Genomic DNA, 22,243 nt, shown 5'->3' on the forward strand with positions numbered 1-22,243 from the left:
TTTACTATTATCTGTTGTCCAATGTCTGTGTTTCTTTGCCCACTCGAACATTTTCTTTTTGTTTGTTTGTTTTGTTTTGTTTCAAAAGTGTCTTTTTCTTTGCAATTCTTCCCATAAGTCCTGCACCCCTGAGTCGTCTCTTTACTGTTGTACATGAAACTGGTGTTTAGCGGGTAGAATTCAATGAAGCTGTCAGCTGAGGACATGTGAAGCATCTATTTCTGAAACTAGAGTCTCTGATGTACTTATCCTCTTGTTTAGTTGTACATCTGGTCTTCCACATCTCTTTCTGTCCTTGTTAGAGCCAGTTGTCCTTTGTCTTTGAAGACTGTGTGAAATCTTCTGTTTTTTGCAATTTCAAATGAGCAATTTAGCCTGATTATTCAAGGATAAGGTGTTGGAGTGACGGCTGCTGGAAGTGGGGCCTGTCTAGATTTGATCCAAAATATATATGAAAGTTGATCCTATATTAATTTACTTTAATAGGGTTTTACTGTAGTAACAATACATGTACTATGTTATTTTGGTGGAAGCTATGGTAGTTTTTTAAGGGTTAATAAGAACATTGCCATTAAATGAGAAACAGATCATTAATGTACAGTTAAATACTTTTATTATGATGCATAAAACATTTATTAATGTATTTTGCATATAGCAATTCACATTTATGTGTACATCAACTACTTATCTGTTATTATGAAATGCACATTATTAAGTTATTTATGTAGTGAAAACCTTTTTGGGTTTTGTTATCATACACGCAAACAAAGCAGAAAAAAGAAGAGAAAGGAAAAGCGATGTTAATAATACAATAAAGCGCTATAGATAAATCACAACTTTCCAGTAAAGTGAAACTCGGTCAATAGACATGCCAGGTGATCCATTAGCGCGTGGCACTCAAACAAATCGGTGACCTCGAGGGACACAGGAACAATGGACTACTTAATATGCGAAACCGGGGCTTTTGATTGGTCTGTCAATCATTTGCTCCGCCCTAATCAGACAGAATCAGTCTCGATAGAAGAGAGAAGTTTTTTCCGCTAGTCACTCTGTTGTCTGAATTCACAGTCCGCGCGGATCGGATTATTCATGCACGTGGAGCTCCAAGTCGTCTGCACTGTGATTCTACTGCATCTTTAGGACTTACCTCGTTCATTCTTTGTTGGTCTATACATTGACTTTAAGAGAAATAAATAAATTTAAAAAAAGAAGTTAATCATGACTCAGTTTAACAAGGGACCAGCCTACGGATTATCTGCAGAGGTGAAAAACAAGGTAAATAAAAAGCGTTCTTATTGTTTGTTTTGATATCTATGTGCAAATTCATACATTCATGTTGTTATATTAGTATGTACATTATTACATTGGTTATTTATTTATAGGATCAGACATTGAGGAATATTGCTGTACTTTTTGTTCTGGGCAAAAAAAAAAAAAAAAAAAGTTGTTTATTTTGCATGGTACTTTTAGTTAGTTTTTATTGATGTAGTTTAAATGTATTGTTTTTATTTGAGTTATGTTCAATGATTATGTAAGACTTAAAACTGAACGTGCAGTGTAAGTTTCATTCAAGCTTTCTTAAGAGTTACTTGGGCCTAAACGACGATGCGTAAAGAAGCACATTCATTATAAATTACCAGTAAACTTATTAATTATTAAGTAGATCATGTATTTATGTTGTCTTCTACTTTAGTGTTGGATCATATTGAGTAAGTTAATATCACTCCTTAAAACAAGGGTTTCCCTTTTAAGACCTACAGATAATTTCTTTATATGCTAGATTTAGTTTTTCTCATGCCATAAGTGGAAGAAAAGAACAAACAGGAGAAATTCAAGATTATATTGATCTGTGCTGAATCAATTTAAACCCAAATCCTCTAGACATGTTTTCCACCTATAAAACAAAGGAAGCAAAGTTAAAAATGGTCCACTGTTCAGATTTCTCAAGCATGACATCATCAGTGTTGAGGAAGGTTGACCTTTTTTATTTTATCCTATTTTAGATGCTTTTATTAAGCAATTTAGGCATATTTGTTTCTCCGAGCAAAGGCAGGTCAATTATAGTGTATTTGTACCGTGGTACCTAAATCAGTGCCTCACCTTTGAAGTAAAGAATGTTGGTAGATTTCTATCAATGATGTCTTTCATTCAATCATCCATCGGAAGTGAGGATTTCATCTTGGAATTTGAAGCATTCCTAAAATGTGACGACAGTGCTGGAACAGCTGTGATGTATGTAATCCCATTTCATTTAGAAGAGTTTAGCTACTATGATCTGACAAAATGCATTAGCCAAATTTAGAAAAGTTGTACGAATCTTTACGATTTCGCAGTAAGAGTGTGTTCAATGACCTATTTAGTTCAATGATTGAACATCACATTCCTAGCCAGATACAGTACTTTTCATTTATCTGTCTAAAAATGCAACATAATGATCCTGACTAGTCCTATTACACACTCTTCACGAAATCCATGACTTATTTTCCATTTAGTCAGCTGGACTTTTGAAAAGTTCACGTTTCAGATTTATTGCATTTACAGTAATACCTGTTAAAACTAGCTACAAGTTCTTGTCTAATACTGGTAGTATTTACTATATTGCTGCTGACTTTTCAGGTATATTTCTTTATAGGTAAATTCCTAATTTTTGAACTGCAAATGTTAGGTATGTATTTCACATGTTTTGAGCAAATATACATAAGGCCTTACATCTGGTGTTTTTCCAGCTTATCCTTAAATTACCTGAAGAATGCAGGCAGTGTTATTATGCAGGGCTACACAACATATCTTTTGTCTTGTATAGAAATGTATAATCTGATGGCTTATTACTGTCAACAAAACAAGATTCTACACTGAAAAATAAAAGATTACTGATTAAAGTGTTTGCGCACAGTCTTTGTAAAATTTTAATAGTATAAAAGTAACTTTTGCTTAGAAATCTGATGTACATGGTAATAAATGGGAGTAAAATTTGCATGAATATTTAATTAGGATATTTCCTTATAAACATGTTTAATCGTGTTCCACATGACACACAGAAGTTCTTTGCCGCGTTAGTTTAAAATCTGTTCTGGGTCATGAATGTTTCGAGGACTTGTTTGTCTTGTTTTTTATCAGCACTCCTGCTTTACTGAAAGCTGAGAGTTGGTTTCTGGCTTTGTTTTCCCCAAGCTGATCTTATATACAGTATACATGTGAAAAGTTCTACTTTCTTAACCATCTTAAACTGAATGTCAACTGATCACACCACCTTCTCAAATAGAATTACTCTGCTTAAAAATAAAACATGAACAAATGAAATAATGGGGAAGGATGTTTCCCCCATCAAATTAACAACCTTTTCTCTGGTTATGTAACTGAAGACACAAGGGGTCCTTCATTACGGGTGTGTTGCCAAAACATCATCCTCTGTTCAAGTCTGGCACAGTGAAGATATTGTTCATAATGGTTTATTTTTATACATTGAAGAGATGCCAATTAACTGCCTATTTTTGTCATGACCATTTGTATTATATTAATCATGTCCCTTGTTTTTGTCATGTTATCTTTCCCAAACGGCTTAGACAATAAGAGGTCAGACTGCCATTCCTGGATGAATGCTTTTGGAAGCCATTGGTGATGTTTTTTTTTAGCTCAGTTAATGGTCTGAGATGTCTGTGTAGGAGTGTTTCATACGAAAGCATCACATTATAATTAACATCTGCTAAACATCTTTAAAAAAAAAGTTTCACAAACATTCTTAACTATAAACGTCTCTAAGACATCTGCTGAATGTCTTATTGACATCTGAGAGTAAGTGTCTTATAGACGTAGTGCAAATGAGCAAACAACATTAAAAAAAAAATATGCCTTCCAGATGTAAACACGCATCAAACAGACGTCAGGGTGACGTACGTGTGCTATCAGGGTAGACACATAGTTTGAGTTTTATCCACCTTTTGAGTTTGGGAGCTCTGGCAACTTTCTATACTATCCAAAAGATAGGAGAGTTTACTAATATATATATATACATCTATACATACATACATACATACATACATTAGGGCTGCAACTAACGATTATTTTGATAATCGATTAATCTAATGATAATTAGAACGACTATTCAACGATTATTGCAACGATTAATTATTAGCTCTTAACGATTATTTAGTTTGTGTCACGACTTAAAAGGTTGTATTAAACATGCTTACTAACAATAAAGAGGACAAAATCATCTTTTAAAAATACCTCTAAATGACATTCACCGAATTAAAGGGAAAAATAATTTTTATTACGTTTAATTCAGTAAAGATATTCACTCCACAAAATTCTATTGTTATCAAGTGTTTTTGTCTTGTTTTCCATTTAAAATGATCAAAAAATCCTTGAAACAAGATACATTTACTTGAAAAGCATCATTGATTTAGACTTGCTTTAAGAGAATGTATCTGTGGCAGGGCAGAGGGCTGGGCCAGGTTGTGATTCCGCACACCCGGCCCCTAATTAGGCCGATGAAGCCCAAGAGGGATAAGGGCAACCGGAGATGGCAGTGCGACAGAGAAAGTGTTACAGGCAGCTGTCCTACACCAGTGTGTTTTTTTTTTTTGTCTTTTTGGTTCATTTCCGTATTAAACTATTATTTAAATTATCAAGCCGGTTCTCACCTCCTCCTTTCCATTGAACTTTGTTACAGTATCTTAAAGTGTATTTTTTCACTTGGTTTTACTTCTGCGAGTGCAGTAAAGAAAAAATATACTTACTATTCAAGATATATTCACTAAAAGCAAGTCTTAATATCTTATATGCTGCTTCTCAGGTGAATGCATCTTTTTTGGAATTCCCAATGTGCTCTAAGTCCTCGTGGTGGTGTAGTGACTCGCCTCAATCCGGGTGGCGGAGGACGAATCTCAGTTGCCTCCGCGTCTGAGACAGTCAATCCGCGCATCTTATCACGTTGCTTGTTGAGCACGTTACCACGGAGACCTAGCATGTGTGGAGGCGACCACGAGGAAGTTAACCCAACATGACTCTACCCACCCAGGGGTCTACCTACCCATTTTTTATCAAATCTAGACAGGCCCCATTTCCAGTAGCCACCACTCCATCACCTTATCCTTGAGTAATCATGCTAAATTTGGTACTAGAAAATAACTTGCCATTATATCAAACACAGCTGAAAGATATTTGGTCATTAAATGAAACTTAACATTGTCTTTGTGTTTGTTTTTGAGTTGCCACAGTATGCAATAGACTGGCATGTCTTAAGGTCAATATTAGGTCAAAAATGGCAACAAAAAAAAAAGAAATGGCTTTCTCTATAAACTCATCAGTCAATCATTGCTTTGAGGAATGAAGGCTATACAATGCTTGAAATTGCCAAAAAAAACTAAGATTTCATACAAAGGTGTACACTACAGTCTTCAAAGACAAAGGACAATTGGCTCTAACAAGGACAGAAAGAGATGTGGAAGGTCAGATGTACAACTAAACAAGAGGATAAGTACATCAGAGTCTCTAGTTTGAGAAATAGACACCTCACATGTCCTCAGCTGACAGCTTAATTGAATTCTACCTGCTCAACACCAGTTTCATGTACAACAGTAAAGAGAAGACTCAGGGATGCAGGACTTATGGGAAGAATTGCAAAGAAAAAGCCACTGGAAAAACAAAAATAAATGGTTAGAGTGGGCAAAGAAACACAGACATTGGACAACAGATAGTTAGAAAAGAGTGTTATGGATCTTAACCCCATTGAGCTTTTGTGGGATCAGCTAGACTGTAAGGTGCGTGAGAAGTGCCCGACAAGACAGACACACCTATAGCAAGTGCTGCAGGAAGTGTGGGGTGAAATGTCACCTGAGTATCTGGACAAACTGACAGCTGGAATGCCAAGGATCTGCAAAGCTCATTGCTGCACATGGAGGATTTTTTGATGAGAACTCTGAAGTAGTTTTAAGAAGTTCTGGATTTTTTTTTTTTATTATAATAGTAATTTTTCACATTATTAATGTCCTGACTATACATTGTGATCAGCCGAATGCCACTTTGTTGAATAAAAGTAACAATTTCTTTCCATAAGACCAAAATATATATATAATTTTTACACCTATATAACTATACAAAGTATAAACTATACTATTTACCTACATGTATTCGTACTAAAACATTTTAATATATGAAATATAGCAACACAGAGACTTGGTTGAATCCGTTTTCTATTGATTGAAATGTGCCGCTTGAGAGAACTGATTCATCAACTGATCCAATTAATCAAACTTGGTCGAATTTGAATCGAACACCAATGCCATAAATCAGATATGCTATTTAAACATCTTTATTTAAACAGCTCTAATAGGAAAATATTTAGTATTCCAATTTAGGCTTGTCTTGTACATTTGTTTTTAACCATTTTCCATTTTATTCATCCTCCAAGATACAGTTTACATGCACAGGAATTTCTCCTCAAATGTTTGGATGTGGTTCAACACTTGAGACACCTTGAATTCTCTCAGGTCTGGGAAACTGTATTTTCTCACTGTAGTAAATTCACATTATGTTTGGCTCACACACCCATCTCATTCTGTATCTGTCCAAGCTTATGCATGCCTTGTGGTTTGTAAGCATAGAGGTCTGTAAATATGCTTGTACTGGGCCAAACACACCCACAACTCAAGACCCAGTGTCCTAGCAGAGGCCAAGGGTAGCTCAAGTCACAAGAACAGGGTCAGAACAACTTGGTCATGCTGGTTCTTGTGTAAACCAAGAACAGGTTAAAGGGATATTTCACCCAAAAATGAAAATTCTGTCTTTTTATTTTCTTGTTGGAACTACATGAGTGTGAATAAATGATTAGAGAATTAACATTTTTGGGTGAAATACCATTTAAACTGATGGCTTTGGTTCATTGCTCTCAAATGTCACATTCCATCTTGATCTTCAGAAACTGTTTTATCACCATACTGTGACTACTGATGGGTAGCGGAACCAGTGAGGGGCCATAACATTCCCCACAATGTGCTGATCAGCAATATTTTTCAGGATTGGTTAAGGCCCTGCAGAGTGTGGCGGCAGTTGTTAACCCTGTGTTGCCATTTTGGAAAGAACAGGAAAGTGGGTTTTCCTGACACTATTGTTTGGCATCTATTGTTCTGTGGGATCTTATAGCAGTGTAAACATATACCAGACTTTTGAAAGGTGTTTTTTGATAGATAATCAAAGTTTATTGAAAGTTTGAGCATTTTAGCCAAAAGTTGTTCACTGTGAAGTCACTTCATAATCTCAGTCCTTCAACATAGCTACAGTATATGGTCGGTGAAAACATTGGGTTTCTTAAGCACCGTTTGTTTCAGTGCCACATATTTAGTCGTGCTTGTCAATTGACTTGTACTTTTGAATGCAAATCCCCTAACCCTAAGTATTAAAATTTCCCTCACAACTCCTCCCACTCTGTGCGTATTTATAATAAAGAATTTTAATAGTAAGTTCTTTAGTTTAGTAAGGTTGTTTTGTTTAATACATTGTTTTTGGAATGTGACGCAAAGGACCTAGGTCCAGATAAGCACCCAAGTTGACATGTGAGCTGAAAGCATTATAGGCTATGTCCACATTAATCTGTATATATTTGAAAACACTCTGGTCCACACTGCCATTTTCAAGCGTTTTCCAAAAGTTGCTCCTCCATACTAAAACGTATGAAGACTCTTAAAAAAAATCACCATTCCATGTACTGAAATGCAATTGTCCTTATGTTCTGTCGCCGGACAGCAATTCCGAGTAAATCCTCAAGTCACCTTCGAAGGAATGCAATGTACAAAGTAACAATTATCTTTAACAGTACTATCAAAGTAAATAGCAGGCACAACAACGCCGCTACAATATGGGCTGCCATCTTGATTGTTTAGGTTGTGTGTATCACATGACTGCGTCACATGACAACAAATAAGTCATCATTTTCAGATATCGCTGTTTCTCCGGTCCACACTACGCAAGGTGGCATTTTCAAATGTATCCATTTGGGATAAATTTGGCCGTTTTCGAAAAGCTCAGTTTTCGTGGTCAGAAACGGCATCTCGGTGTTAATGAAAACGTATTAGTTTGGCCATAGAATCATCACAATTGTGTGGTTGCTTTAGCAATTACATTTTTCATTTGCTGTTTGCCATTATGACACTATTGGTTAGGTTTAAGGTTTAGGGACGTCAGGTCTGTTTTGTTAATTGTAAAACTCGATACAGCATTAACCTTAACCTAATCTGTTAAGAAGAACATTTAACTCACCCCGGAACTGCGCAATACGTGTAATGAACCACGTAATATCGTTGCCACAGATGCATCATTTTCATGAGCTCATGCTGTAATTAATGGCCTATGAAATTCATTTGAAAACAAATTGATTTAACAGTGTAAAAATGCTTTGATCATTATTTTATATCCGCAATTGATCTTCTTGATTTTAGTGTTTTAAATATTTTCTTCATCAGTAAATTCATAATGGTCAAAAAATTAAATATAACTGTTAGGTTGGAACATTGCACTGATTAAGTTATCAAATTTAATGGTTGAAAATTGTTACAGTATAGAAAAATGTAGATATCTCGTATTGCAAAGCTACTTTTATTTTGTGCATTTTGTGTGTTTTTGTTTTTTTTAACCTAAGCCCCAGGTGAATAGGCTGCCCCTCCCCTTCTCCGTTCCATGGTAGTCGTCACTGTTTTATTGATCTCTAAGGGACTGTTTGTCCAATTGATCATGTCGTGTTGAGAGCCCTTTGGCTCTGTGACCTTTTTTTAGTTCAGATGTTTACTCCGTTTTTGTGCAGTCATCTGTAAGCATTCTGAATTATGAGTGGGGGAGGAGAGCTAGAGGTCGGACTCCACCAGGATCAACCCACAACCTTCCGGAATGTTCTTCTTCAGCAAATGCCTCAAACATCTCCATCAAGGGTCACTTTTCCACATTTCTCTTCTTTTTTTTTTCTACCACTGGCTGGTTTCCCAGTAGATTGGAAGGAAAAAGAATACATATGCTTGATTCTGCAATCTTTCCGTCTCAGCCTGGAGTTTTTCCGGTTCGTTGTTCATCATTTTGTCTGTCTTTTATAATCTGATTCATGTCTAATAAAAATCACCCCAGTTAATGGCTCATTATATCAGAGATGGCATTCTTTGTCACCCATCTGAACCGGTCTGGTGCTCTTTTGAACTGTTTGGAGCACAACACAAGTTCTGCAGTTCTTCAAAGGCAGTTCTTTTTGTCTGTCATTATAGGAGAAAAGTCATTTCATCTGACCTCAAATTGTGCAAGAGAACTGCCACAACACCCCATATGCAATATTTTCCTAGTGCTCTCACATTCTGACTGCTGGGCTTTAGTGTGGGTGGATGCCTGTTTGATCTTTTTAGCTATCTGAGATCCCGTCTATATGGGCCCCAAGCAATATCTTGTTTCACCAAAGTACACTGATCAGCCACAACATTAAAAACCACCTGCCTAAAAAAAATTTAGGAATAAAAATACACAAATGGGACCGTTGTTGACCAACATTTAACATATAATTTGGTTTTGGAATAATTTGACAAGAAAAGAGGTTATATTAAAATCTCAGAATTTAGATTGCAGACTTGCAAACAAACTTGTGTGTGTGTGTGTGTGTGTGAGACATGGTACTGAATGATTCCCATATACATGTACCTTGGTAAATTTACAGTACATGGTAGAGGTCTGCACAGGCCTTAAAATGAAACCAGAGACCATGTGGCCCGAACCTACCTGGCCCGAACGATACTGTCAGATTATAAACCTGACCCAAAGTTGCTCCCTATCTTTAGAATTTCTTCAGCTAGCAAGAACTGTTGCAATAGGCTGTTTTTATGTAAGCATATAGGCAACATTCGTAACCGTATTGAAACCGTAAACATACACAATTTTAACAAGGTGTCGCCCCTCAGTACACTAGAGCAGAAGGGGAAAAAAAATCATTTATTTACCATTTATGTGTTGAAACTTTGCTTGGTGCAGAACTATCTGGAATAATATGAAACGATGCAACGGTCTCCTCTATACAGCCTGAAATTGTTCAGAACATTGAATCTTTGTGACACCTGCGCTAAAAACAATCTAGACGCAGCACATAGAATGAAACGGAGCACAGGTGTCTCAACAAGCATCTTTGACGCTTTGAAGTTCTTTTTAACTTGACATGTTGTTTAAAATATGCCTGTTCTGTGCTAGTCACTGAAGAAACAGCGAGACACGGTAGGAAAACTGAACAGACTATCTCGTCTGTTCCTGCATTTCTGTGAGTGAGAGCAAAACAAGTTTGGTAGGCCTGGTTATTTTTAATTAATTACAAATCTGATCCCGACCCGAACCTGGAGTTCTAAGGGGAAAACTGACTAGAACCAGGGTTGAAAAATGCTTCGGACCATTAGCTTGCAGGACAACCGCTGCTGTGTGTGAAAGAAAGTATCTCTTGTGTATCTCCTGTGTGGAATTTCTTTAAATTGTTTGACAGACTGCAGAGTTAGGCTAAAACGTTTAATACAACTAATTTGATTACTTGCATTAAAGCACAATACTAATTGATTACTTGCATTAAAGCTTGAGACAGCAAGGAATGTGAGTTTGGTAAAGCTAAAGCGGAGGCTGCTTCAGTTAGCGACAAGCTAAAATATCAGTAAATAGGTGTTGCTCTTAATAATTACATATCGGTATTGGCAGTTCTGCATACAGAATTTGTATCTGTGCAGCCCTAATTTCTACCTGATCTGGCTATTAAAAATTACTTTTGTTGGTATAATGTAATAGGCAGGTTGATTTAGTCTAAAATAATATTAAATAATATTGACTCAACCGGTATATTGAAGTGTTCTTAAAGGCAAAAATATACATAAATGTTACTAACATGCTACTTTTTGTTGCTTTTGTTTTTTCATTAGTATGTACTAATAATGTTACCCTGAGCTTCTGAGAAGAAACCTGAGGTCTTCTAGGAGGGAATTATAATCAGAAGCCAAAACTAAAGCCAAACACTAAGAGGAGTGTAAGCAACACAGGGTATCTGTGAAAAATGTAGGGTTAGAGCTGTGTCTGTGCTGGAAATAAGCTTTTAGATAGCAGCCAGCTTGTTGAATGCCATGAAGAAAGTTCGGTGTTTCCGCAAAAGGCTCCGGCTTATGTTTTGGCAGTAGAGAGAGACATCTGTCTCATTGTTTCTATCTCGCTTACTCTCAGATCTGTCTTGATAGCAACATTTAACTTGTCTGTGGAGGACTTGACCCTGAAAGCTGTCCTTGAAAACAAACCTCTGTGATAAAAGCCATTTCCTGGAACTTTTAGCATATTAATTAATACCAGCATTACGGGGCTTTAAAGGTTGGTTCACCCAAAAATGACCTTCCAAACCTGTATGACTTTCTGAAGAATGTTAATGCTGCTCTTTCCCATATAATGGAAGCTTACAGTGAACAAAAGTGACAAAGCCCCCCCAATCTACTTAAACAGGCTCTCAAATCTAATTTGCACATACATTCACAAAGGTACAGTACATCAAGTTGCATCATTTCAGGTTAGACGCTTTTACATGTCTCAATTGGAAGCGATGCAGCAAGTTTGCATACGCTGATGTGGAAAAAACTATCTGAGAGCTACTGCAAAGGGGAAGATTTTCTAAACTAAAATACTATGGTATCATATTGCTTCAGAAGACTTGGAATATAGCGCAAGTCATATAAACTACTTTTATGATACTTTATGATGCTTTTTTGTCATTTGGAGAATTCTTTAAAAATTGTGACTTTTTGTTCCATGGAAGAAAGTAAGTCCTATGGATTTGGAAAAAAATGAGGGTGGTGAAGGTGAATAGCCTGCATAATGACAGAATTTTCATTTTTAGGTAATTAAGTAATTACTTTGAATATGCTGCTTAACTGTTGAAACTGAAGAGTTTAGTGTCTTTTAATTAATTACTGTACATAGTAAAACCAAATATAACAATCATATACACTCACTGAGCACTTTATTAGGAACACCTGTACATCTACTTATTCATGCGATTATCTAATCAGCCAATCTTGTGGCAGCAATGCGTAAAATGAAATCATGCAGATACAGGTCAGGAGCTTCAGTTATTGTTCACACAAACCATCAGAATGGGGCTGAGGCATGATTTTTGGTGCCAGATTGGCTGGTTTGAGTATTTCTGTAACTGCTGATCTCCTGGGATTTACACGCGCAACGGTCTGTAGAGTTTACTCAGAATGGTGCTAAAAACAAAAAACATTCAGTGAGCTGCAGTTCTGTGGTCCGAAATGCCTTTTTGATGAGAGAGGTCAACAGAAAATGGCCAGACTGGTTCAAGCTGACAGAAAGGCTACGGTAACTCAGATAACCGCTCTGTACAATTGTAGTGAGCAGAATAGCATATCAGAACGCACAACACATCGAACCTTGAGGCGGATGTGCTATAACGGTAGAAGACCACATTAGCCACGTAGGACCAAATAAAGTGCTCCGTGCATGTACACTGTCCAAAAGTGTTGTTCCTGAAATTACAGTTTTGGAAATCTGTCATAAAGAGGAAAAAACACAATCTAAATCTGCGGGGTGTCTATAATTTGTTAATTGTTGGATATAACTAGCTGGTTCTGATCGGAGTATTCAATGTCAGCCTGTCAGTGGTGCTGTTTGCAGTCAGAAATGTCCTGCGAGAGAGTGAACCAGCCAAAATACTTTCAAGCTTCTAGTCTCTGTGGGGATTTCATGCTCTGTTTTTGGCAGAATCGCTTGTTAAAATTGCATCACACACTTTGAAGTCAAATGCTGCAACTCAAAAACAAAGGAGAAAGCCAAACAGAGTCAGAAACGAGTTTTGCTATCCAATCTGATTAAATTAAGCTACATTGATTTTTCCATGGAGCACAAAAGGAGGTGTTAATAGGCAGTATGTCATCTTGGTTTTTAGCAACATACGAGTGAGTAAATAATGACAGACTTTAAATTTTTGGGTGAACTATCACTTTAACCCTACTGAAAGACCAGCATTGCTGGTCACCGGCTTATGTTGATTTTTAGGTGCTGGTTCCCCAGCATGGAATACTGGTGTCCCCACCAGGCTTTTTAACTAGCTTAACCAGCTTCATCAGAAAGACCATGCTGGCCAACAAGCTTCACCAGCAAGGTTTAGCTGGTGAAAAGCATGGATGTGCTGGTCCACTAGCTACACCAGCACCAAGCCAGCAGTTACAAGCATAAACCAGCCTAGACCAGCATGGTCTAACTGCATGCTGGTTAATCTGGTCTTTTCAGCAGGGAAGGTAGATGTGTTCTGCTTATGTGGTGACAATCAGACAAGTGTAGAAAAGCATGTATGATGACACATAACTGTACAATTGCAGACTAATGGACGATCATCCAACACAACTTGGAACCTGAAAAAACAGTTTTACGCTTGAATGACAAGTATTTAAATGACTGACTCACTGGCTGGCTCATTCCTTCTGCCTCTCACAGATCGCACAGAAATATGACCTACAGAAGGAGGAGGAGCTTCGTTTCTGGATTGAGGACGTGACTGGCATGCCGATCGGAGACAACTTTCAGAAAGGGCTCAAGGATGGTGTCATACTGTGCGAGTGAGTGTTTAAATGTTGGTAAAGTTTGTCTGAATACAATCTTGTCAGGGGACTTTGTAGCTCTTTGTGGTCTGCTCCAAAGGTTTAGTGTGCAATCACTGAAGAAATAATAAGAATACTTTGCAGTGAATTCGTATTTAAACATGTTGCTTAAGGAGGTTATTCCATGTCCAGTGAACTTCCTGAACCTTACATTTTTTTTATTTTGTTGATACTTTTTCTGAAGAAAGATAAAGATGAAAGCCAAAATATTAACCTCCTGAGACCCTAGCGGGACTTCTGTATACATTTTTTCATTTGCCACAAGCAATAATAATAATTTAAGCCAAATAGTTTTCCTAAAAATTGATGGCAACATATATGGACATCGGGACTAAATTGAGAAATTTTAAGTAATACCAAGCTATAGAAAGTCAGATTTATTTTATCAAATTGTTTATTAATTTCCCAGGAGTGCTGGTTATTCATGTTTTTGAGACGTTACAGACATTACATCTGAAATTTGCATAATTAATTCTGATTTAAAGTTATTTCCAGCTTCATCCAATCACTGCCAACCATGTTAAAACAAAATGATACAATATAAATTCTAAAACTATGTGCTAACTATCATTGTCCCATGTCTGCCAAACATGTTGCGTGGTCCAAACATCATCTGCAGCCTGAAACTGAACTTTTGGTGAATGCACTTAACTGCATAGTGCTATTGGATACTCATTTACTCCATATTAGTGAATGACTTAACCTCCAGTGTGCTGTCGAAATGCACCTTATTTTCATCCTAACTCCATATAAAGCCTCTGAAAGCAACATTTTCCAGCTTTTGGATGAACCTAGTGATTCTCAATGTGAAAATGCACAGTAAATATAGGAACACATTTACTAATGTTAGCGAATAGAACCATATTGGACGGTGATAATAAAATATAACAAGTATATTAAAATGAAGTGAAATGACACACAGATGTGTTAATGTTGAAAGTTATTTAAAATAACAAACATGTTTTTTTCTACTTATGGGGAATTGTGTTCCAAAATCCACATATGTAGACATCATGTTTATCAACGTGCTGACGCGCAAAAAATGTATGATTTTTTTTTAAAGCAGCATATCAAATAAAACTAGAAACTCTTTACAACCAAACAGCTTTCAATGAAAACACTTTGAAAAAGTTTCTTACCAGGCAGTTTTGTTGGCTCTGCACCTGTAGAAGCGATTCACGGAAATAGACGACATGCTGTTGTGTCAAGTGACTTGGTGCGGCAGAAGTTTAACCCTTAAATGACAGTCTAGAGTGTTGTGAACAGTATTTAGTCCGATTAAATTAATTAAAATTATGCATTGCTTATAGCGAAGCCAAAATACATTTGTATTTTTACACAGAGATAGATGGGTCTATTATGCCAAAGGGGTACCTTTTTTTTTTTTTTTTTTTAATCGAAAGTTGCAGTGCCTATAATCCTGATATCTTAATGCACTTTTAGATTCTAGTCCAGAACAAACTTTACTTAGTCATATTTATGACCCTATATTTAATATTTGGCTTTGATCATCATTTATGTATTTCTTTCACCAGTAAAAAATACATTAAATAAAACTACATTTTTACCCTTAAGCATTGAAAGAAAAACAGTGTTCCCATTTAAAGATGAATTGCCAATCATGCAAAACCTGGAAATATCAGGGATTGTATTTTCCAAGTTTGGAAAAGTAATGGAAATTTCTATATGTTTCAGGTTATTCTCTGTGCTAGAATATTTCTTGCTCACAAACTATAGGTTAGAGATGACCAACTTGTAAGCAAATCAGTCATTTTAGATGGTTGTTTTCAATTAATTTTTGAAACGGGTTCAAAAATTGATCTGAATGTTTAATGATTGCGTTAGTCTGGTTTTGAATATATATAAAAAAATCTTTATCCAGTGATCACAAATGAATGGAAAAGTCATTCAATGAAATTCATTGTACAAAAGTTGTGTAAACCCAGTTCCTTAAGTGTTCTCTGTTTTTACTCTTTTCAGATTGATAAACAAGCTTCAGCCTGGATCGATAAAGAAAATAAACCACTCACAGTTAAACTGGCATAAGGTAAATGTTTCACCAGCCCAAATAAGAATACACTCACAAAAAAATAAAACTTGTTTGGTAGGAGCTTTCTTGCAAAAAACGGCTTTCAGTAAAATACAACACAAATCATGTTACTGGAAAATACTAGCACGTGCAACTGAGAATACATAAGCCTTGCCGATCAAGACCTTAATCGCTTCAAACAACTGAAGTATAGTATAAAATATCTCTTACGTGCTTTAAGAATAAATGAATCCTCTCTCGAACTTCTCCACCAACAATTAGCTCTTTTATCTGAATGCAAATAAATGAGGTAACCATTCAGGTTACTGTGAAACTTACCCTTAATGTTGCCGTTGTTCCCTCAGCTAGAGAACCTCGGCAACTTCATCAAAGCCATCCTAACCTACGGCCTGAAGCCCAACGACATCTTTGAAGCCAACGACCTCTTCGAAAATGGGAACATGACTCAAGTCCAGACCACACTTCTCGCTTTGGCCAGTATGGTATGTACCATCCACAGGGAATCCTTCAAGCTCTGCTTACTTTAATCTTCCTCATAGGCAATAAGTCTTAGAAAGATTCTGATTTTGAATTATCTGTAACTGATAAGGCCAATTAATAAAGAGTAGTGTTTCTGTGGAATAAAATGACAACATCTTGGGAAATATTACAGAAACATCCTAATGGTCATTTTTGTGTCTGTCTGCATTGCTTTCCAATTATTTTCCTATGAAAACTTGCATTACACGGACATCTTTGACCATTGCGCAGCATCTAGCTATGTTTTAATGTCTAGTGCAGAAGCACCATGCTTTTTAGATGCCGTGTCAAAAAGAACTTCAGCTGATAAATACAGATAGTGAGACACCTTCTGTTTTATTTGTTGCACTTTGTCTAGCTTTTTTTTAGCAAAATACCATGTTCGGTCTTGAACAGCCCCTAACTTTAGAATCCTATCGTATCTGTTAGTCACCATGACGATTTAAGTTCAGATTGATATATATGTTCTATATAGATATATAGTTCACCTCAAAATTAAAATTCTGTCATTATCCACCCTCATGTTGTTCCAGCTTTCAAACTTGTATGACTTTCTTCTATGAAATACAAAAGGTAATGTTAGGCACAATGTTCAGTCTCAGTCTTTATGGGAAATTATACAATGAAAGCGAATGGTGACTGAGACTGAGTCAGTCCCTAAAACATCTTGTGTGTCATATAGGTTTGGAACAACATGAGGGTGAGTAAAGGATGACATAATTAAAATGTTTGGGGTAAACTATCCTTTTAAGATAGGAAGTTTCTGTAATACAACCATGTTTTCATCATGGCTTACAATTTTGACTATTTAATTACTTTCTCTTTTTCTATAGGCAAAGACTAAAGGCATGGAAACAAATGTCGACATTGGTGTGAAATACGCAGACAAGCAGCAGAGGCATTTTGATGTGGAGAAAATGAAGGCCGGCCAGTGTGTCATTGGACTTCAGGTTATAGACACTTTACTCAGAACACCCATAAAGGGATGGTTCACCCAATAATGAAAATTGTTAGCATTTATTAACCCTTATGTTTTTCTAAACTCATATGACTCGTATGAAGATTTTAGGCAGATCAATTGTTAGGGACTGACATTCTCAGTCACCATTTACTTTCATTGACTGAAAAAAATATGCATCGAGAGTGAATGGTGACTGATCCTATCATTCTGCCTAACATTTATTTCTTTGTTCCATGGAAGAATGAAAGTGATATGGGTTTGGAACAACATGAGGGTGAGTAAATGATGACATAATTGTCCTTTTTGGATGTTTCTGCATCCATTTAATGTTTCTGCATTGTTCTTAAAGAAAGCCTGAAGACAAGTTAACATCTTTTTTTTTCACTTTCAGAGCAACAACCTTTCGGTTTGCACTCAGATCATGTGTTGTGCCTAGACTTTGGCTGGCAGTAGAAAGGGGTTGTTTGGGTGCATGTAGACAATGCAATTTACTTAATTGTACGGTTGTATTTCAGAAGTGTTTGTTTATATCATTTCAGATGGGAACCAACAAATGTGCAAGCCAAGCTGGCATGACCGCTTATGGGACCAGAAGACACCTTTATGACCCTAAAACACAAACCGAGAAGCCCTACGACCAGACCACCATCAGCTTGCAAATGGGCACCAACAAAGGAGCAAGCCAGGTACAATCATTAATAACTGACTTGTATTACTAAGGATATCAAAAGTACAGATACTTAAAGGGAAAGTTCACCCTAAAATAAAATACTCTCATTATGTACTCATCCTCATGACAACCCGAAAGTGTGTGACTTTCTTTCTTTTGCTAAACATAAAAAAAAAGATTTTAGAAGAATACATTATTTCAGTTCTGTAGATCCATAAAATGCAAGTGAATGGGTACCAGAAAAATTAAGCTCAACAATGCGAATAAAGGCAGCATAAAAGTAATCCATAAGACTCCAGTGGTTTAATCCATACCTTCAGAGGTGATGTGATAGGTGTGGGTGAGAAACGGATCAATATTTAAGTCCATTTTCACTATCTCTTCGTTGCCCAGAAGGTGGCGATATGCATGCATAATGCAAATTGCAAAAAAATTGAGAAGAAAGTGAAAGTGTGGACTGATTGTAAAAAAAAGACTGAAATATTTATCTGTTTCTGAATCGATAGAAGTTTGAGTGAGAAGACATTTATTAAACCACTTGTATCTTATGAATTACTTTTACACTGCCTTTATGTGCTTTTTGGTGCTTCAAAGTTTTGGTACCCATTCTCTTCCATTGTGAGGGCCTACAGATCTTCATTTGTATTCTGAAGAAGAAAGTAAGTCATACAAATCTGGGATGCCATGAGGGTGAGTAAATGATGAGAGAATTTACATTTTTGAGTGAACTTCCTCTTTAAATTAAACAATGTAATGATACTTTCTTTTCTACAGTATCCAGTATAGAAAAGAAACTCAATTCAGTACCTGCACACTCTCACATAAAATTTCTGCATATAATAGACACTTATCTTGACATACATTTTTCCCCAGGCTGGTATGTCTGCACCAGGTACCAGGAGGGACATCTATGATCAGAAAGCAGCTTTGCAACCACTGGACAACTCCACCATCTCATTGCAAATGGGCACTAATAAGGTGGCGTCTCAGAAGGGCATGAGCGTTTACGGGCTGGGACGCCAGGTTTATGATCCCAAGTATTGCGCCACCCCAACGGAACCCATCATCCACGCCAACGGCAGCCTGGGAACGGGCACAAACGGGTCTGAAATCAGCGACAGTGACTATCAGGCAGAATATCAGGAGGAGGAGTACCAGGCTGGATACCACGATGAATACAGAGGGCACTACGATGACCAGGGCATCGACTACTAGAGAAAGCTGCTGCACTTTTAGTCAAAGCAGTATTAATACAATGTATATCAACAGAGCAAGTCTTTTGCTATGCCTTATGCTTCTCACAATTACCCCTCCCCTCCCAGCGCATCTGTTTGGCTGGCAGTGTTATAATCGATGAAGTGTAAAACATAGAGTGGTATGATATCTTAAATCTACCATCTCAAAGGGATAGTTCAACTTAAAAAGAAAATTGTGTCATCATTTTCTGAGCATCATTTTGTTCCAAACCCTATGACTTTCCTTTTTCTGTAGAACTCAGACGGAGATGTTAGGCAGAATTTTCTGTCTCAGTCACCATTCACTTTAATTGTATGGAAAGATGCAGCAATGAAAGTGAATGGTGACTGAGGCTAACATTCTGTCTAACAACTCCTTTTGCATTACATGGAAGAAAGAGAGTCACAGGGTGAGTGTGAGACAGAATTAAAACATTTTGGGTGAACTGTCATTTAGCATATGTGAAATTGTTTTTTTTTTAATGATTTTTTTTTTTAAAGTGATTTTATGAAGTATGGAGAACATTTAGGTAAGGATTTACAGTTTTGCAGTAAGATGTTTTTTTGTTTTATACCTTATCTTTTGAAGGTGTCACTAGTTTAATAGCTCGAAATTCTGATATGCACCAACATTGAACGGACTGAAAAGACGACAAGTGAACTAAAGCCTTACGAAGACATTCCTAAGTCATTCCATTTAAATCCTTTTAAAATTCCATATCACTGGAAATGTTTTTAATTTGAAGCCACAAATGTTAGCAATTTTAAAGATTAACGTTAGCAGACTGGATGACCAAAAACATTCTGCTTTATTTGCTTTTTTATTTTTTTTGTGCCATAATATTGGGGGAAAAAATATTTCCCTATGTATTTATTGCCCTGCTTTTCATTATATACCATTATTCTGTCATTTGGTTCTTTTATGAATAAATTTTATGTTATAAACAAAGTATTGTTAATATACCATGGTCCTCCCAGTATATCTCTTTTTTTTTTTTTTTGTGCATTTTGAGAAGTTTAAAATTGGTTTAGATTTGGATCACTTTAGGTCAAGCTCTTTTCAACAAGATTTTTGCACTGTACTTCTACGAGGTTGTTGCATAAAATTAACTTTTAAATATATATAGGATTAGAGAAATCAACAAGGCCCGATAAACAAGGCACAATAAAATCCTAAGGCTAAAAGTAGCTCATAACGCAGAAATTTAGGAGCAGCTCTTAAACATTAGGGACGTGTCACTCCTAATTTTAGGACTAGTAACATTTTCATCTAAGATTAATTCTTGACGCATTTTAACGCTAAAAGTAGCTCCTAAACCCACGACAGCTTTAAAGTACTCACGAGGACTTTAACTCCCTAAGAGTGACCCACGAACGATCCGAAACATGGCGGCTGTCGTCAATCCACATAAAAATGTATATATTATAACATTATTGTCCGTTCAAAAAGGTATTACCTGAATTGTGAGGATGTTTTTATTAGGTGCAGTTACCTCTCAATCAAACTTAAACTAAAACAACCCAATTACATCGGAGATAAAGGTTTTGACCTATCTGTGCTACCTGGCCACATCATAATAAAACTGTGCAGCGCGGATGAATTTCGTAGTCAGCAGAATTTAACAAAATATATATGCCCTCTCCAGACTGCATATCATCTGACAATTCATAGCCTATTTTTTTTTTTTTTTCCAGTGGATGCACACTCTCTGCAGGGGAAAAAAGGGGGCATTCACTGGGAATCACTTCAATCGCGTGATTCCCCATGACGTCAATCTATCGAACATATATATGTGTGTGTGTTATCGTTGTCTCTCTTAGCTGACAAATTGCTGTCCCCTGTATACAAATCACCGATTTAAAGGAGCGTGCTAATAAAACGTGACCTCATCCATAGCAACAAGGTCAACTCCGCCTTCCTCATATCTTATAAAAACTAGTGGTAAGAAGAAAAAAGAAAAGGAATACAGGCCCAGAAGTAATGTTGTAAATTATACCATGTAAAAGAAATGTGCAAAATAGAACAAATTCTTACATAATTGTATTTACATAGAACGTATCGAACTCTAAGGGACACTTAACGTAATAATGGTTTTACACACAAATCTATTCTGCTCGTGCACCTGTAGCGGGAGCCAGCTGGTAGGTAGCTGTGCAGTATATAAACCTCACTCCCCTGGACTCAAGGGGCACACTAGTGATTGACACTAGAGACCTTAAGCCTCCTTGTTAGCAGCTCTGCCTCCCATGCCAGAGGTGCTGGTTCGAATCCCAATCGGAGCCCAGTGGTGCCGTGACCCGGATGGTGAAGTTTAGGAGGGTGAGTGTAACGAGAGCCAGCTGGTAGGTAGCTGTGCAGTATGTAAGCCTCACTCCCAAGGCCTCAAGAGGCGCACTGATGCTAGAGGCTGTAGCCTCCTTGAAATTGTGCCCTCCTCCCATACCGGAGATGCCAGGTCAAGTCCTGTTTGGAGCGGGTCGAGCAGGACTGGTTACACACTATCTACAATGCCCTTGATATGCATGTAATCCCTTGGGCATCTCATTCCAAGAAATTCATATTACACAAAATGTATGTTTTTTTTAAAGCATTGCTGCTTGATTATCATCTGTAAATCTGAATTAATTAGTATTACTTTATCAGGATGAAACAAAACAGTAAGTAGGAACTTGGTAATTTTTTGGAGAGTTTGAGTGGTGGTTTGCTGTTGCCCTGTAATGTTGAGGTGTGGTTTCTGCAACAGCCCTGAATTTATTATTTGGCTCTGTGCTCTTGTACATTTTATGAGGGTGAATTGAAGTGGCACTGGCCCTTACATGTGCATTCACTCTGTATAAGTAGCACAGCACAGCCATAAATCTTGTGTTTTTGAGGCTACCCTCAGAGGCGTTTTGAAGCTGCTCCTTGTGCCGATTGCCTACAGTTTCTGAAAAACTGTTATATAACCAGTGAAAACCAGAATCTAAAGTACAGCAACTCAGCGTTTAAGTAATTTGTGCAAATAATGCATCCTGTGCTGATGTTACACATCACCTCAAGAGTAATGAGAAGTTTCCATTTGCTCTCCATTTAATCTAATTCCTGTCTAGGAGAAGTAATCGAGATATTAAAGTGATTTTAATTGTGGTTTTTCTTTCTTATGGAACATACTTAAA

General features: G+C 36.9%; 1 protein-coding gene across 1 annotated transcript; it reads left to right on the forward strand.

Annotated features, from left to right (window-relative positions):
• The first annotated feature begins 1,039 nt into the window (after nt 1-1,039).
• cnn3a (calponin 3, acidic a) lies at nt 1,040-20,021 on the forward strand. The gene is made up of 7 exons (XM_052113574.1): nt 1,040-1,275; nt 13,489-13,610; nt 15,633-15,699; nt 16,047-16,184; nt 17,055-17,171; nt 17,722-17,868; nt 18,726-20,021. Exons 1-7 carry the CDS (start codon nt 1,219-1,221, stop codon nt 19,065-19,067), a joined length of 990 nt encoding a protein of 329 aa, XP_051969534.1. The 5' UTR covers nt 1,040-1,218; the 3' UTR covers nt 19,068-20,021.
• Nucleotides 20,022-22,243: the final 2,222 nt, after the last annotated feature.

Source organism: Xyrauchen texanus, chromosome 41 (assembly GCF_025860055.1).
Source record: "Xyrauchen texanus isolate HMW12.3.18 chromosome 41, RBS_HiC_50CHRs, whole genome shotgun sequence".
In the NCBI taxonomy this organism is placed as follows: domain Eukaryota; kingdom Metazoa; phylum Chordata; class Actinopteri; order Cypriniformes; family Catostomidae; genus Xyrauchen; species Xyrauchen texanus.

Excerpts from the sequence above, each read along its gene's own strand:
- cnn3a (XM_052113574.1), top strand. The coding sequence starts at position 1,219 with ATGACTCAGTTTAACAAGGGACCAGCCTACGGATTATCTGCAGAGGTG. Across the intron at positions 1,276-13,488 it reads CTGCAGAGGTGAAAAACAAG|ATCGCACAGAAATATGACCT; the intron begins GTAAATAAAAAG and ends TGCCTCTCACAG. Across the intron at positions 16,185-17,054 it reads TTCTCGCTTTGGCCAGTATG|GCAAAGACTAAAGGCATGGA; the intron begins GTATGTACCATC and ends CTTTTTCTATAG.